The sequence below is a fragment of the Pseudonaja textilis genome, chromosome 4 (genome assembly GCF_049901715.1).
Source record: "Pseudonaja textilis isolate UNSWEBS1 chromosome 4, rPseTex1.2, whole genome shotgun sequence".
Lineage (NCBI taxonomy): Eukaryota > Metazoa > Chordata > Lepidosauria > Squamata > Elapidae > Pseudonaja > Pseudonaja textilis.
In genome coordinates this window covers 90,397,551-90,412,472 of record NC_141993.1, presented here as the reverse complement: position 1 = coordinate 90,412,472, position 14,922 = coordinate 90,397,551, and the positions used below count along the sequence as shown (strand labels likewise).

Here is a 14,922-nt window from a genome sequence, read left to right as displayed (position 1 = left end):
GACCGGCAAGGAAGAGGAGGCGCAGGGGGCCGCCTTGAGTTCCTATCCCAGCGTGCCTGGCGGGCTTGCCCTCCTTTTCTTTCTCGGCGCCGCCATTTTGGGCCGCTGCTTGAGGAGGTGAGCGCAGCTTCGGCGACCGCTCGGCGTCGTTGGCGGGGGGAAAGGGCGCGGAAGGAGGGCGGCGGGAGCGGACGGAAGACCCGGGCGGTGAGACTGGGCGGGTTTGGCGGCGGACACAGGCCGGGATGGCTAGGATGCGGGTTGGATGCCGGCTTCACCCGGGGCCTGGTTTGGAGCCGCGAGATCCGCTCTAGGAGTGGAGGAGGACTCTCGTTGGCCTGCCAGTCTGGGAAGGGAGGCCGGGGTGCGGGGATCTCCTCGGGCCTGGATGAGTGGGGGGTGGGTGGGGGGTCGGGTGGGGGCGAGTGGGGAAATCCCTCCCCTCTCCTCGCAGCCTAGATCAGACGAGATCATCCCCCCGCGCTGCAGATCCCCTGTCCTCAAAGATCGACTGCAGTAACTCTATTGAATTATACGGTGCAATATTAACGCAATGATCAGGGGTTTTCCATTCAGTTGCATAGAATGCGAAGGATGCGTGTTTGTGTTTTAATTTGTATAGTTATCATGTACACCGAAAGTGGCATTTACAGATACAGATAATCAGAGTTGGAAGGGAGGTTGTAGGTCATCTAGTCCGACCCCCACCGCCTGGCTAAGCGGGAGATCCTACATCAGGGGTCTCCAAACTTGGCCCCTTTAAGACTTGTGGACTTCAACTCCCAGAATTCTTCAGGAGATCCTACACCAGAGGTCCCCCAAACTTGGCCACTTTAAGACTTGTGGACTTCAACTCCCAGAATTCTTCAGGAGATCCTGCACCAGAGGTCTCCAAACTTGGCCACTTTAAGACTTGTGGACTTCAACTCCCAGAATTCTTCAGGAGATCCTACACCAGAGGTCTCCAAACTTGACCACTTTAAGACTTGTGGACTTCAACTCCCAGAATTCTTCAGGAGATCCTACATCAGAGGTCTCCAAACTTGGCCACTTTAAGACTTGTGGACTTCAACTCCCAGAATTCTTCAGGAGATCCTACATCCTTCATCCCTGGAGGCTTTCAAGAAGGGACTGGACTGCCACCTGTCAGAAATGGGGTAGGGTCTCCTGCTTGGGCAGGGGGTTGGACTAGATGACCTATAAGATCCCTTCCAACTCTGATTATCTGTTCATCTGTTAAACTTAACTCTGGACTGTGAGGCTCCATTTAACTACCATATCATCATCATTATTATTATTGACAGTAATAGACTTATTAGTATTAGAATTAGTTGCTCCGTAAGAGCCAGGGCAAAACACTACACATGGCTAACTATGGCAGTTAGTAATCTGGGCTACTAACTGACAAACTAGTAGCTAGGAGAAGCCTTTTTCTAGTGTTTTGCTTGGGCTTTTACCTGGCACAGTGGAGGAAAACTTAGTTATAGCGGATAATTTGAATTTTTAATGGTATTTTACTCTTATTATGTATGTTCCTGGCATTGTATTGGAACACCTAGGAAATCTACAGGGCAGGTGACGTTTTCAGGCAAAGTATTGAAATATTTCTATTATTTTTAATAATGCCGTATGCTTTCCCTAGGCATGGTGTAGTCCTCAAATTGAGCCCCACATTTAGGTTGCGAAGTGAGAAATGTGTTTACATTTTGTGTGATTTTTTTCTTGCCGCGCTTCTTAAGCGAATCACTGCAGATGGTCATAAGTGTGAAAAATGGTCATATGTCGCTTTTTTCAATGCTGTTGTAACTTGGAATGGTCGAGGACTACCTATATAATAATACCTAGGCATTGACGCAGAATGAAAATAGCTATTTAGGCAAAGTATGAAAAGATTCACAAAAGGGTTTAGGGCTTTATTGAAAAAGTACTGTGTATGAAATTGAAAGAAGGAATGAAAAATAAAAGCACAGGACTTTCTTTACTGAAAATAAACAAGAGAAAAAGACCAGTACTGACCGGTATACGTGCTACAACAAGGAAGGTTAGAATGGCATTTTAGTGGGATATTTTATATTTTGCCCATTTGCCTTTTGATATCTTATAGAATGCCTGGTGGGAAATATTAAACATTTCCTGCTTTGACCTCCCATTTTTGGCATTCTATAGAATTTCCTAGACAATATACGTTGTGTTTATTCTTTTTTTAAAATATTGCAAGCTTCTCAAAAGTCACTTCAGGGTGAGATGGGCATCAAATAAATTGAATAAATAAAGTAAGAGCTCCGCTTAAAACACTGGAAAGCTGTCGCTCATTAACATTGAACAGTAAAATGGGCAGCAGGTTAATACTACAATAAACCAAAGAATAGGTGGTATTAACAGACTCACTTGTGAATTCCAGCACATGTGAATTGTATCCCTCTACACCTCAGGTTCTGTAGAATTTTGCAGGGCATGAAGTGAGAGGTGTCTTTCACAAAATTTCCGTGAGAAAGGGTGGACTCCTGTCATGGAGTTCTGGATTCTGGTTTGGGGAAGGCTGATCGATGCCAGGAGAGGGGAGTCCTTGTCATGGGTTCGGATTCTGCCCTGGAGGAGTGTGCAAAGAGAGTGCAAGCGTGACCTAAAGGCCTCTCGGTTCTCCTGCTTGCATCTCTTGAGAGGGCGATGCACATATAGATGGTGGTTTGTGTGTGTGTGTGTGTGTGAACTCTGTGCATTCAGACCAGCGTGTCTCAATTTTGCCAGCTTGAAGACGGGTAGACTTCAACTCCCAGAATTCTGCCTGGGGAATTCTGGGAGTTGAAGTCCACCCGTCTTCAAGCCGGCAAAGTTGAAAAACAGTATTTTAAACCAGGAACGAGGCCTTTTCTTAAAAAATAATAATCAGCTGCCGGTGCAATTGGATGGACGGAGAGACCCTGAGCGGTAGGGAAACGCTGCACATGGATCGTAATATCGCTCGTACCCAAACCAGGTTTATTAAGCTGCCATTGATGCGTCGCGTCCTAATAACTTCCTGTTTCTCTTTTCTGCAGGCCTGCTGGAAACGGGACTTCTAAGGCAACACAATGACGGGCAGGTAGGATGTTTTCCCCTCCAAAGAGCGCACCTTCCTCTTCTTTTTGCTCAGTCCACGGCATCGTGGTTTATTACACATCTCCATCCTAGTTATATTGCGGTTATTTCATGGAGCCCACTGGCTAGATGATTCAGAAGCTTAAAAGCAAAAGTTTTTCACTGGTTAAATTCTGCAGTTGTGGCCAGGAGAGTCTTTGTGCAACTTTGTGCTGGCCTTTTATCTGGATCATGCAGTCCTGCGCACAGTCACTTGTGACCTGATTGTCTCTTGGTTGGATTGCTGCAATGTGCTCTGCTTGGGTCTGCCCTGGAAGAGTAGTCAGAAGCTGCAACTAGTACAGGAAGCGATGGCACGGCCATTTTTTTTTCACACTTTATTTATACATTTAATGTATATAAGTGCTTTGTGAACAGTGTATTTCCTGATCGATTTGCTTACATAATAATATTTTTCCTGCTCCTAATTTCTGTTATCCAACCATTTATAAAATATAAGTCCCATGATCGAAAATGCTCTTTTTTCTTTTATCTTTAATGTCAGTCTGTCCGTTTCTGCACGGTCTTTTTATATGCACTGCTCAAAAAAAATAAAGGGAACACAAAAATAAGACATCCTAGATCTGAATGAATGAAATATTCTTATGAAATACTTTGTTCATTACATAGTTGAATGTGCTGACAACAAAAATCACACAAAAATTATCAGTGGAAATCAAATTTAGCAACCCATGGAGGTCTGGATTTGGAGTTACACTCAAAATTAAAGTGGAAAAAACCACTACAGGCTGATCCAACTTTGATGTAATGTCCTTAAAACAAGTCAAAATGAGGCTCAGTAGTGTGTGTGGCCTCCACGTGCCTGTATGACCTCCCTACAACGCCTGGGGATGCTCCTGATGAGGTGGAGGATGGTCTCCTGAGTTCTTTTTTAATTCCAGGAAGTCTCCTCCCTTCCAGATCCTACCCTTTTATTCTTTTTCTCTCCTTTCCTGTTTTCAAAAGCTTTTAATTATCCAGAAATCTTTATTATCCCTTTGACTTTTTATTTTCAGCATTAAATGCCTTATTGATGTCAAAGTGGATTTTTTTTTCCAATTTCTTGCTTAAGTCTCTTAGCTGTCAGTATAGGAAAAGGAGAAAACCAAATCTTTTCCCTTTTCTCTCTCCTTCGCAGCTTAAAAATCTTCTTAGGGAACAATGTTATTTTTTTTGTAAGTTTAAATTCCAGGGTACCTTATTTGTTGCTTTTGCTGTTTGACCCGGTCAACCAAAACTTTCTATTCTTATCTTCCTCCTGCACATTCTTTTCCGGTCGAGTTCTTCTTTGTGGTGGCCATTTCTGACCACCGCTGCAACCGCCTTCGGGAAAGGGAGTAATGACCAGCTGGGGAGGAGAGATGCGGCTCTCCTTAACCCTGCAGGCAGTCTCCCCCCTCTTCACCACCTCTACGGGGTGGCTTAGCTCCGAAACCAGCCGGCTTGGGGCTCTCCAGCGGGGAGCACGGATCGAAGACTCGCAGAGACGCTGTCTCGGTCTGTCGCTGAAGAAGCTCAAACCAGAAGTCGTCCGTAAATGATGTCTTCAATGTTGATATAATTGTGTCTTTTTTAAATTGTTGGAAAACTGAATCAAGTTTATAAAAAAAAGAAAAAAGAAATGTCTCCAAGAAACCCATCAAGCTCAGAGACCACCAAGGACCCCTCAAAAAAAAATAATAATTCATGGATACTCAATGACCTGCATTAATATAGTAAGGCAGAATCGGGGTGCTTGGTGTAGTATGTGAACCCAGCAGCCGTGGGAGATCTGCTCCTCAGCACGGCCTTGTTTTTTGTACCTCGGTTGTGCCCAGAATGTTAATTGTGAGGTTCTTCGTTCCCTAGGTTGTGGTGCAAGGCCACTTTTGCTGGCTACAAACGAGGCCTCCGAAACCAGAGGGAGCACACGGCCCTGCTGAAAGTGGAAGGCGTCTATTCCCGCAACGAGACCGAATTCTACTTGGGGAAAAAATGCGCCTACGTCTACAAAGCCAAAAAGTGAGTCGCCCATCGCAGGGCTTGCTGGTTTCATGCTCCCATCTTGTGGGTCTGTGCTCGCGCACGACATTCTTCGCAATGTCGATGAAATGCCCTGGTCTCCTGGAAAGGTTTGCTGCACTAAAGCAGGGAGTCTCCAACCTTGGCTGGGGGATTCTGCTGGCTGGGGGATTCTGGGAGCTGAAGTCCACAAAGTCTTTAGTCTAAAGATTGAGGCAGAGGTCTCCAAACTTGGCCACTTTAAGACCTGTGGATTTCAACTCCCAGAATTCCCCAGCCAGCCGTGTCTGTTTCCTTTTTCTCTTAACCTCCTAAAGTGGAGAGAGATTGCAGAGGAAGGGATCCCAAGAGAGCAAGCTCTGCTGGCTGGGCAGAATTCTAGGGGTGTTGAAGTCCACCAGGCTTAAAAGTGGCCAAGGTTGGAGACTCCTGATATAGAATACTGAACAAGGAATTTGTCTTCGGTGCAAATATTCTTGGGTGTAAATAAAAATTAAAAAAAATAAAATTCATTGGTCAAGAATCATAGGTATAACACCTAATAGTCGTCAAAGGGTGCAAATCAGCAATCGAATCATGCGAGAAAACATCATAATCGATCAAATTATACTAGTAAACAGTCAATTTTTAAAAAATCGTAAGGATAACAAAGCCCCCAAGTTACTTTCATGCAGTCATAAGTGGGAGGAGATGAGTGAAAGGAAGGATGAGGAATAGTAATACCAGGAGGTCTCCAAACTTGGCCACTTTAAGCCTGGAGAACTTCCACTCCCAGAATCCCCCAGCCAGACGTGTCTCTTTCTTACCTACCAAAGTGGAGAGAGATTGCAGAGGAAGGGATCACAAGAGAGCAAGCTATGCTGGCTGAGGAATTCTGGGAGTTGAAGTCCGCCAGGCTTAAAGTGGCCAAGGTTGGAGGCCTCCTGCTCTATAGAGGGTCCAACAATTTAGCGTGTGGTTCTGTTGTCATTACGCACAGGGGTGGTAGATGTGGGGTTAAAAGCAGCAACGAGGTCTTAGGCGTCTTGTGACATATTTGTGTTGTGGGGTGTCACAGAACATTATAGGGTTGTGATGGGGAACGTGCGGCACGCATGCCACAGGTGGCACGCAGAGCCCTCCGTGGGCACATGAGCCGTTGCCCCAGCTCAGCTCTGCTGCATGCATGTGCCTCCTACCAGCCAGCTGGTCTTGGGGTCTCTGCCACGCATGTGCAGGAGTAGGGCGCATGCAAGTGTATGCGTGGGGGACATGCACACCTGTGGGAGCGGCACGCATGCACGAGAGATGTGCACACATTGCATTTTGAGGATGCGCGCGCGAGAGCGCTTCGGGCCCTCGGTGCGGGAAAAGGTTAGCCATCGCTGGTCTAGGGTCTCCTCCTCGAGCAGTGGGCTGGACTAGAAGACCTCCACGGTACCCTTCCAGCTCTACCCTTGATTCGGATTCTCTTGAAAAAAAGCACCTTGGAGTCTTCCACTGATGCACCAAGGCAGAGTTGAGGCAGAGGGTGAATTTCTGTGCTCCTGAGACCTCAAACAAGGTGGATTGATGATGTAAACGTGGGCCCAGTTGGCCAAAGAAGGTTGGCTGGAAACCCGCAGAAGAAGAGGCCTTCATCACGCAGTGGATAGACAGTGGCTATGAGGGTGGAGGTGGACATTATGGTTGTAGATCAAGGGTGGGCCTTGTATGCCTTTTCGGAGCCCCTGTCCTATCCGTTTGCTGAGCCAGGAATTGCCGGGGTTTCTAACGGAATCTCAATCAATCTCTCTCTCTCTTTCTTTCTTTCTTTCTCTTGTTTGGCCAGCAACACGGTGACTCCTGGCGGGAAGCCCAACAGGACCAGGGTCATCTGGGGGAAGGTGACCCGCGCCCACGGAAACAGCGGCATGGTGCGAGCCAAATTCCGCTCCAACCTGCCTGCCAAAGCCATTGGACACCGGATCCGAGTGGTGAGGATGAGAGCGCCTTCAGGCCGGGGGTGGGGGTGTGGCTTTGAAATCTGGTTTGAGGGTTCTTAAAAAGAAACAAAACCCTGCAAATATCATGAATCTGTTTTTATTCTTTTTTTTTTAAATTCAGTGCAAGGGCACTAAATTGCATCCTCTGTTTGGCTAAAACAGGGGTGTCAAACTCGATTCCATCCAGGGGCGCATCAGGGTTGTGTTTGACCTTGGAGGGCAGAGGGGGTGTGGGGCGTGGCTAGGGTGTGCCATGGTGGGTGTGACTGGAGGCAGGGCCAGGGTGGGTAACACTGAACTCGTTTTCCTTTTTCCTTCCCTTCCTTCCCTTCCTTTCCTTTCCTTTCCTTTCCTTCCTTCCCTTCCTTCCTTTCCTTTCCTTCCTTCCCTTCCTTCCTTCCTTTCCTTTCCTTTCCTTCCTTCCCTTCCTTTTCCTTTCCTTCCTTCCTTTTCCTTCCTTCCTTTCCTTTCCTTTCCTTCCTTCCCTTCCTTCCTTTCCTTTCCTTTCCTTTCCTTCCTTCCTTTCCTTCCTTCCTTTCCTTTCCTTTCCTTCCCTTCCCTTCCTTTCCTTTCCTTCCTTCCCTTTCCTTCCTTCCTTTCCTTTCCTTCCTTCCCTTCCTTTCCTTTCCTTTCCTTTTCCTTTCCTTTTCCTTCCCTTTCCTTTCCTTCCTTCCCTTCCTTCCTTCCTTCCTTTCCTTTCCTTTCCTTCCTTCCCTTCCTTTCCTTCCTTCCTTTCCTTCCCTTTCCTTTCCTTCCTTCCTTCCCTTCCCTTCCTTCCTTTCCTTTCCTTTCCTTCCTTCCTTCCCTTTCCTTTCCTTTCCTTCCTTCCTTCCCTTCCCTTCCTTTCCTTTCCTTTTCCCTTTCCTTCCCTTTCCTTTCCTTCCTTCCTTCCTTCCTTCCTTCCTTTCCTTTCCTTTCCTTCCTTCCTTCCTTTCCTTTCCTTTCCTTTCCTTCCTTCCTTCCCTTCCTTCCCTTTCCTTTCCTTTCCTTTCCTTTCCTTCCTTCCTTCCTTTCCTTTCCTTTTCCTTTCCTTCCTTTCCTTTCCTTTCCTTCCTTCCCTTCCCTTTCCTTCCTTTCCTTTCCTTTCCTTCCCTTCCTTTCCTTTCCTTTCCTTTTCCTTTCCTTTCCTTTCCTTCCTTTCCTTTCCTTTCCTTTCCTTTCCTTTCCTTCCTTCCTTCCTTCCTTTTCCTTTTTTTCCTTCCCATTCCATTCTCCTCTCTCCTTCCTTCCCTCTTCTTTTCCTTCCTTGCTCTCTTCCCATCTTTCCTTCTTTTCCTTCGTCTTTCCCTTCCTTCCTTCTCTTCTTTTTCCTCCCCTCTTCATTCTCCTTCCTTTTCCTCTTTTTCCTTCCCACTCCATCCTCCTTTCTTCTTCCTTCCCCTCTTTCCTTCTTTTTCCTTCCTTGCTCTTTCCCCATCTTTTTCTTGGTCTTCCCTCTTTCCCTTCCTTTTTTCCTGTCCCTTCTTGGATGCTCAAAAAGCAAAAGGAGAAGCATTTCTCCCTTTTGCTTTTAGTTTGTTTTTCTAGCCCTCTGCCAGTGAAAATGCACACACACACACACACACACACACACACACACACACACACACCTGAGCTCCATTTTCGCTAGCAGAGGTGCCGTAGGCCGGTCTTTTGCCAGATCTAAGCACCCTGTGGGCCGGATCCAGTCCCCAGGCCTTGAGTTTGACATCCCTGGACTTAAAACACCTTTCCTGGGGCTGCAGAGAGTCACAGTTGGGCTGGTGAGATGGGGGGGGCGGGGGTGTCGTAGGAAAGGCTGAAAAATGGTTACCGGAGGGTTCTGCTCCTGTCTACGTCTGGTAAGCATTTTTCTTTTCTTTTCACAGATGCTGTATCCATCCAGAATCTAAACATGTGCTGCAAATAAAATTGAAAGTATATTTCACTTTTGTAGACTTTGGTCTTGTCTTGCCTTTTCCTTTCAGCCCGTGACACAAATAATTCGCCCTTTCAGTGGGCAGCAGAGCGTTCTTTATTGCTAACCGAAACAATTAAAATTAAGCTGTGTTCCACAGTAATGGCAACTTCTGCTAGAGTTTTGCGTGTACTCAGTGGGTGACAGTTTTCCATCCACAAATTAGTCCTTGATTTTATGACTGTCATTAAGTCTAGAACTGCAGCCATGAATCATGCTGGCCATTAAGACCTGGTTTTTACAACCATTTTTTTGTGTGGAGGTCATTAAGCAAACCCATGTAAAGGTTTCCGCCGTGACTGGGATGCTGCAAACAGCCAGGAATGTGGGCTGGTGGCCAAACTCCCCAAATCCTCTGCCTTTGGCAGGATCAGGTGTCAGGACTTTGAATCTGGGTTGTAAGTATCTTTTGGGGTGTCCATCGTAACTGGTAACGTTCACTAAGCAGCCAGTCGTAAGTTGAGGACTACCTGCTCGTTGATGTGCAGTAATCTAATTCTTCAGCTTGTTTAGCTTTATAAACTTCTCTTTGCTTATGTAGAATCCTTAGAGCTGTAAGATTGGGAAGTACTATCTTGTTTCAACCTGGAGGCACCCCCCCATGCAGAAAAATCCATTTAGCTGTATGGATTAGAGAATTATTACTTATATCCTGCCTTTATTATTTTTACAAATAACTAAGGTGGTGAACTTTGCTAAATGCTGCTTCCTCCTATTTTCCCCACAACAACAACCCCGTGAGGTGGGTTGGGCTGAGAGAGGGACAGGCTCAAAGTCACCCAGCTTGGCTTTCATGCCTCAAGTGGGACTAGAACCTGGTGATTAAAAGAAAGGATGTTCTTTCTGCGCCAACTCGGGAAGCTCAAACTGCCCAGGGAGCTGCTGATCCGGTTCTACAGAGGAAGGATGGAGTCTGTCCTCTGCACCTCTGTAACGGTCTGGTTCGGTTCTGCAACCCAACAGGACAGACACAGACTCCAGAGAGGAATTAGGACTGCAGAAAAAACAATTACTATCCACCAGCCTTCCATGGAGGACCTGCATGCTGCACCCTGAGTCAAAAAGAGGGCTGTGAAAATATCTACACACTCCTCACATCCTGGACATAAACTGTTTCAACTCCCACCCTCAAAATGACGCTACAGAGCCCTGCACACCAGAATAACTAGACACAAGGGGAGTTTTTTCCCAAATACCAAATCACTCTGCCAAGCAAATAATCCCCTCAACACTGTCCAACTATTTACAAAGTCTGCACTACTATTACTATTAATCTTCTCATCACTCCTTATCGCCCATCCCCTCTCACTTGTGACTGTATGATGGTAACTTTATCACTTGTATCCTTACGATCTATATTGACTGTTTCCTTGTATGATTTTCTTTGCTTATTGTACCCTCTGACTCTCATTAAGTGTTGCACCTGATGATTCTTGACAAATGTGTCTTTTCTTTTATGGACACGGAGAGCATTTGCACCAAAGACAAATTCCTTGGGTGCTCAATCACTTGGCCAATAAAGTATTCTATTCTTTTCTTTTCTATTCTATATTCTATTTTATTTCATTTCTATTCTATTTCTATTCTATATTTTATTTCATTTCTGTTCTATTTCTATTCTATATTCTATTTTATTTCTATTCATATTTCTATTCTATATTCTATTTCATTTCTATTTCTATTCTATTCATATTTCTATTCTATTGTGCTGCCCATTGCCTGTCCACAGACCGGGCTTGGCTACCTCTGCCTTAGTAAACCAGGCTTCCAATACTACAACCTTCGTTAAGCAGAACGACCACTGAAATAAAGCTGCGCTCTTCTGCTTCCTGACCCCCCCCCCCTATTTGTACAGGGCTATTTTGGGAACTCCAGAACAATCCCCTCCTCAGCCCCTACCTCTCATCCCCCTGGGGAGCAAGTGATGCATCTTTGCACGTCCATTGAGGGAAAAACAACAGCCAAAGGAAATGCTCACCCGTTTTCTGTGGCTGTCGGCGAAAATTTTTAATGCTTTGCAAACCGCCTTCCCAGCTGAATAAATGAAGGGGGTGAGTGGGTGGGAGGTTCTTTATTTTTTATTCATTTATGTTGCATAGTTCTGAGCCATCCAGCCCCTCAAAGGATTGGGTTTTTATTTTATTTTTTTAGCTTTGCAGCCCGCTGCTGCCACGGAACCTGACCCGCGTCGCAGGAGGCCTATTTCAAAAACTTTAACATGAAGCATTAACCTGCCCTTTGCCGTACAGGTAGCCCTCTATGATCATAATTAAGCCCAACATTTATATTGCTAAGCAAGGCGGTTGTTAAAAGTGAGTTTTGCCCCATTTTGCAACTTTTTTTTGCCTTAGTTGTTTCAAACGAATCACTGCAGTTTGGTGAATCGTGCCATTTTTAAGCAAAAGCTTGTTAGTAAGACTACTACTGTGATGGCGAACCTACGGCACAGGTGGCACGCAGAGCCATTTGTGCCAGCATGCGAGCCGCAGGCAAACTTACCTCACTGTGCACACGCACGCGCCTCCACAACTGGTTTGAGGCCTTTTCAGCCTCCCAGAGGCTTGAAAAGCTTCTGCAGGCCGAATAATAGGCCTGTTTCGTCACTTCCTGTAATACCAGAAGTGATGAAACGGGCCTATTATTCGGCCTGCAAAGCCTGCAGAGGGTTTTTTTCAAGCCTCTGGGAGGCCGAAAAAGGCCTCAAACAAACCGAAAACCAGCTGTGAGGTGCAGGCAGATAAGGGGGGCGGAATGGGGGAATTTTCGCTTGCAAGCGCAGGGGGTGTTGGGGTGGGTCACATTACCTTCTGGGCGCTGGCACACAAGCGTGCACATGCCAGCACACACACACACACAATTTTTGCCACAGGAACCCCAAAAGGTTAGCCACCATTGATCTACTAGTCCCATTATTTCCCATTCAAGTACTAATCTGGTCTGGCCATGCTTGGCTTACTAGCTAAAGTGGTCCGGATGTCACATCCTTTTCTGAAGGCATGTAGGAGAAAACAAATAGAGCTGGGGACAGAGTTAAATGTGTCATCAGCTTAGAGTCCTTGGGTTGCTACAAACTATCGCTTGAATTCTGTTGAGCCTTATCGGTGCCAATTTAGCCCTGTTGATCGACTAGACTCCTGTGTATACGCTTGAATAAATCTGTATGTATTTCTATTTCTAACTTAACGTATGATCCTGATCCATTTTGCCCGACAAGGCAGTTGCAATTTCCAAACATATCCTGCGTGTTGCAATCCTCTAACCTTTGCATTATTGAGGCTTGGATGGCGTTTCCGTTCCGTCTGTGTGACCTGCAGAAACCAGCTTCAAGTAGCCATTTCAACTAGAAATTCTGAGGGGGGCAAATAGATAGATAGATAGATAGATAGATAGATAGATAGATAGATAGATAGATAGATAGATAGATAGACAGATGCCCAAGGAGCTGCTGATCCAGTTCTACAGGACAGACACAGACTCCAGAGAGGAATTAGGACTGCAGAAAAAACAATTACTACCCACCTGCCTTCCATCGAGGACCTGGATCCTGCACCCTGAGTCAAAAAGAGGGCTGTGAAAATATCTACAGACCCCTCACATCCCGGACATAAACTGTTTCAACTCCTTCCCTCAAATCGATGCTATAGAGCCCTGCACACCAGAACAACTAGACACAAAGGGAGTTTTTCCCTGAACACCATCACTCTGCTCAACACTGTCCAACTATTTACAAAGTCTGCACTACTATTAGTGTTAATCTTCTCATCACTCCTTATCGCCCAGCTTAGTCTCCTTGTAACATCTGGGATTATTCAGATATTGGCAAGGAAATATGCAATTCTCGCTCTGGCCCATGTTAGGTCGCAGTTTTCCTTATCATGCTGCCCTGTAAATTTACAATTAGCCAGGAATACAGAGAAGGCCAAAGCAAACCAAAACCCATCACCTGCTTAGCTAGATACCTGCCGCATAGCCCCAAATACTTGTGACTCATGGGGGTCTGGGAGAAGGAATTGAGGCTACTGAGTAGCTGAACTTTGGGCAGTTAATCAATAAAGAAAGGTAAATAGATTACGGGTGGACCTTGTCGGTTACGTTCAGTTGAGCCATTCAGTTATCAGCTTGTTGGAAGGACAGGTCAAGTTTGGTGTTAAAGATTTTTAAAAATGGGAGTTTTTAAGAGCAGCCCCCCAGCCAGTACTGTTGGGGGAGAGGGGCCAGGATAGCAACCTCTCTTATGGTGCATCGCTCTTTCTGATACTTAGGCCCTCAACTGCACTGTAAAAACAGGCCAAGTTTCAACCCAGACCGTTGTGCAGCCATCTTGACTTTTTTGACCTATTTGGAGACATCATTGGCTTAGCTATTCTTTTTTGAACGAGGGAAAGGTATAACTGCGAATACATCCGGATTCATCAGGAAAGCAAGTGTTCGTGGCCATGATTCCAGGATGAGTCTTCATTTCACTAGGTCCGTCATGGCGAACCTATGGCACCTGTGCCAGAGGTGGCACACAGAGACCTCTCAGTGGGCACATGAACCATCGCCAGCTGCTTTCTGGTTTCTGGTGCTGGCCAGAAAAAGCACCGGAAAACAGCCCCAAAACGAGCTGCTTTTCGGGCCGCTTTGGGGGCTTTTTCAGGCTGTTCTGGGGGCCATTTTGGTGCAAAGGATGGCCTATAAACACCCAAAAAAACAGCTTGAAAATGGCCTAAAAACGCCCCCCCAAACGGCCTTAAAATGGCCAAAAAACAGGCCGTTTTCTTGTCGTGTTTTGGGCCCTTTTGGTGCAAAGAATGGCCCAAAATGGCCTGAAAATGGCCTTTAAAAAAAAAAACAATTTTATTGATTTTTTAAAAACAAACAAAACATAAAAACATCAGCTCTCTTCCATACATATATACAAACAGTGTGTCGGTTGGTTCATCAGTTTTGTGCATTCATTTCGTAGTCTCAATTACAGTTACATTACATAATAACTCATATTATCAATCCAAACTTATATATCCTAGTATCACTATTAGAAAATCATTTGACTATAATTTTATTCATTCGTACTTTATGGGCTAACTATAATTTAGGTAGTTTATTCTATAACAAATCATATAATCATACCCAATCTATCCTAAAAACACTTTATAGATATGATGTCAAGTAACAAAGAAAAAGAAAAAGCAAAGATATTCCTTGTTATCTAACATTCTAAATATTCTATTACTATATTTTATCATCCAACCATTGATTGAAAATGGCCTTAAAATGGCCCAAAAAACCCCAGGCCGTTTTCCATTCGTGTTTTGGGCCATTTTCAAAGCTGTTTTGGGTGTGAAAAATGGCCTGAAAACAGTCAGAAAAGGGCCCAGAAAACAGCCCCCAAACGGCCTGAAAACAGTCCAGAAAAAAGCCTGAAAATGAAAATGGCCTGTTTTGGGGGACCGTTTACAGGCCATTTTTCACACCAGAAATGGCCTGAAAAAGGGCCTCAAAACCGCTCCCCAAAACAGGCACAGGCGCACCGGCCAGGTGCATGCGTGGTTCAGGTTTGGGCACTTGGGTGCCAAAAATGTTCTCCACCACTGCACTAGGTTTTACTTTAAAGGCGATGTGGATCAGGCTGCAACGTTAATCCTCCCCCATTCTCTTTTGCGCAGCCGAGACAAAGAGGGGCAGGTTAGATTTTGATGAACAGGGAAGGAAACCTGTAAGCAGGAATATTTGAGGAGGAAGTGCTAAAGGCCGTATTTGTTTAGGCAACATACCAGCACACGGCCTTGTTTTGCAACAGGTTTTGTGCTGGGAACTCCAAACAGGGGTGGAAGAGGAAAAAAAATAAGAGGCTGTTGTGCTGCCATTTGCTAGGCCCTCCGTCTTACTCCGCTGTTGCGCGTCCCTCTCCAAAACAGGTTC

At 45.6% G+C, this 14,922-nt stretch overlaps 1 protein-coding gene across 2 annotated transcripts; it reads left to right on the top strand.

Moving 5' to 3' along the window:
* The first annotated feature begins 5 nt into the window (after nt 1-5).
* Nucleotides 6-8,988, top strand: RPL35A (ribosomal protein L35a). 2 transcript variants are annotated; one of them, XM_087933731.1, is made up of 5 exons: nt 6-117; nt 3,039-3,082; nt 4,966-5,118; nt 6,929-7,073; nt 8,930-8,988. In XM_087933731.1, the coding sequence occupies exons 2-5, from the start codon at nt 3,072-3,074 to the stop codon at nt 8,951-8,953; spliced, it is 333 nt and encodes a 110-aa protein (XP_087789857.1). In that variant the 5' UTR covers nt 6-117; nt 3,039-3,071; the 3' UTR covers nt 8,954-8,988. The 2 variants fall into 2 exon arrangements, with proteins under 2 accessions (XP_087789857.1, XP_087789858.1); XM_087933732.1 differs by having other exon boundaries at nt 79-207.
* Nucleotides 8,989-14,922: the final 5,934 nt, after the last annotated feature.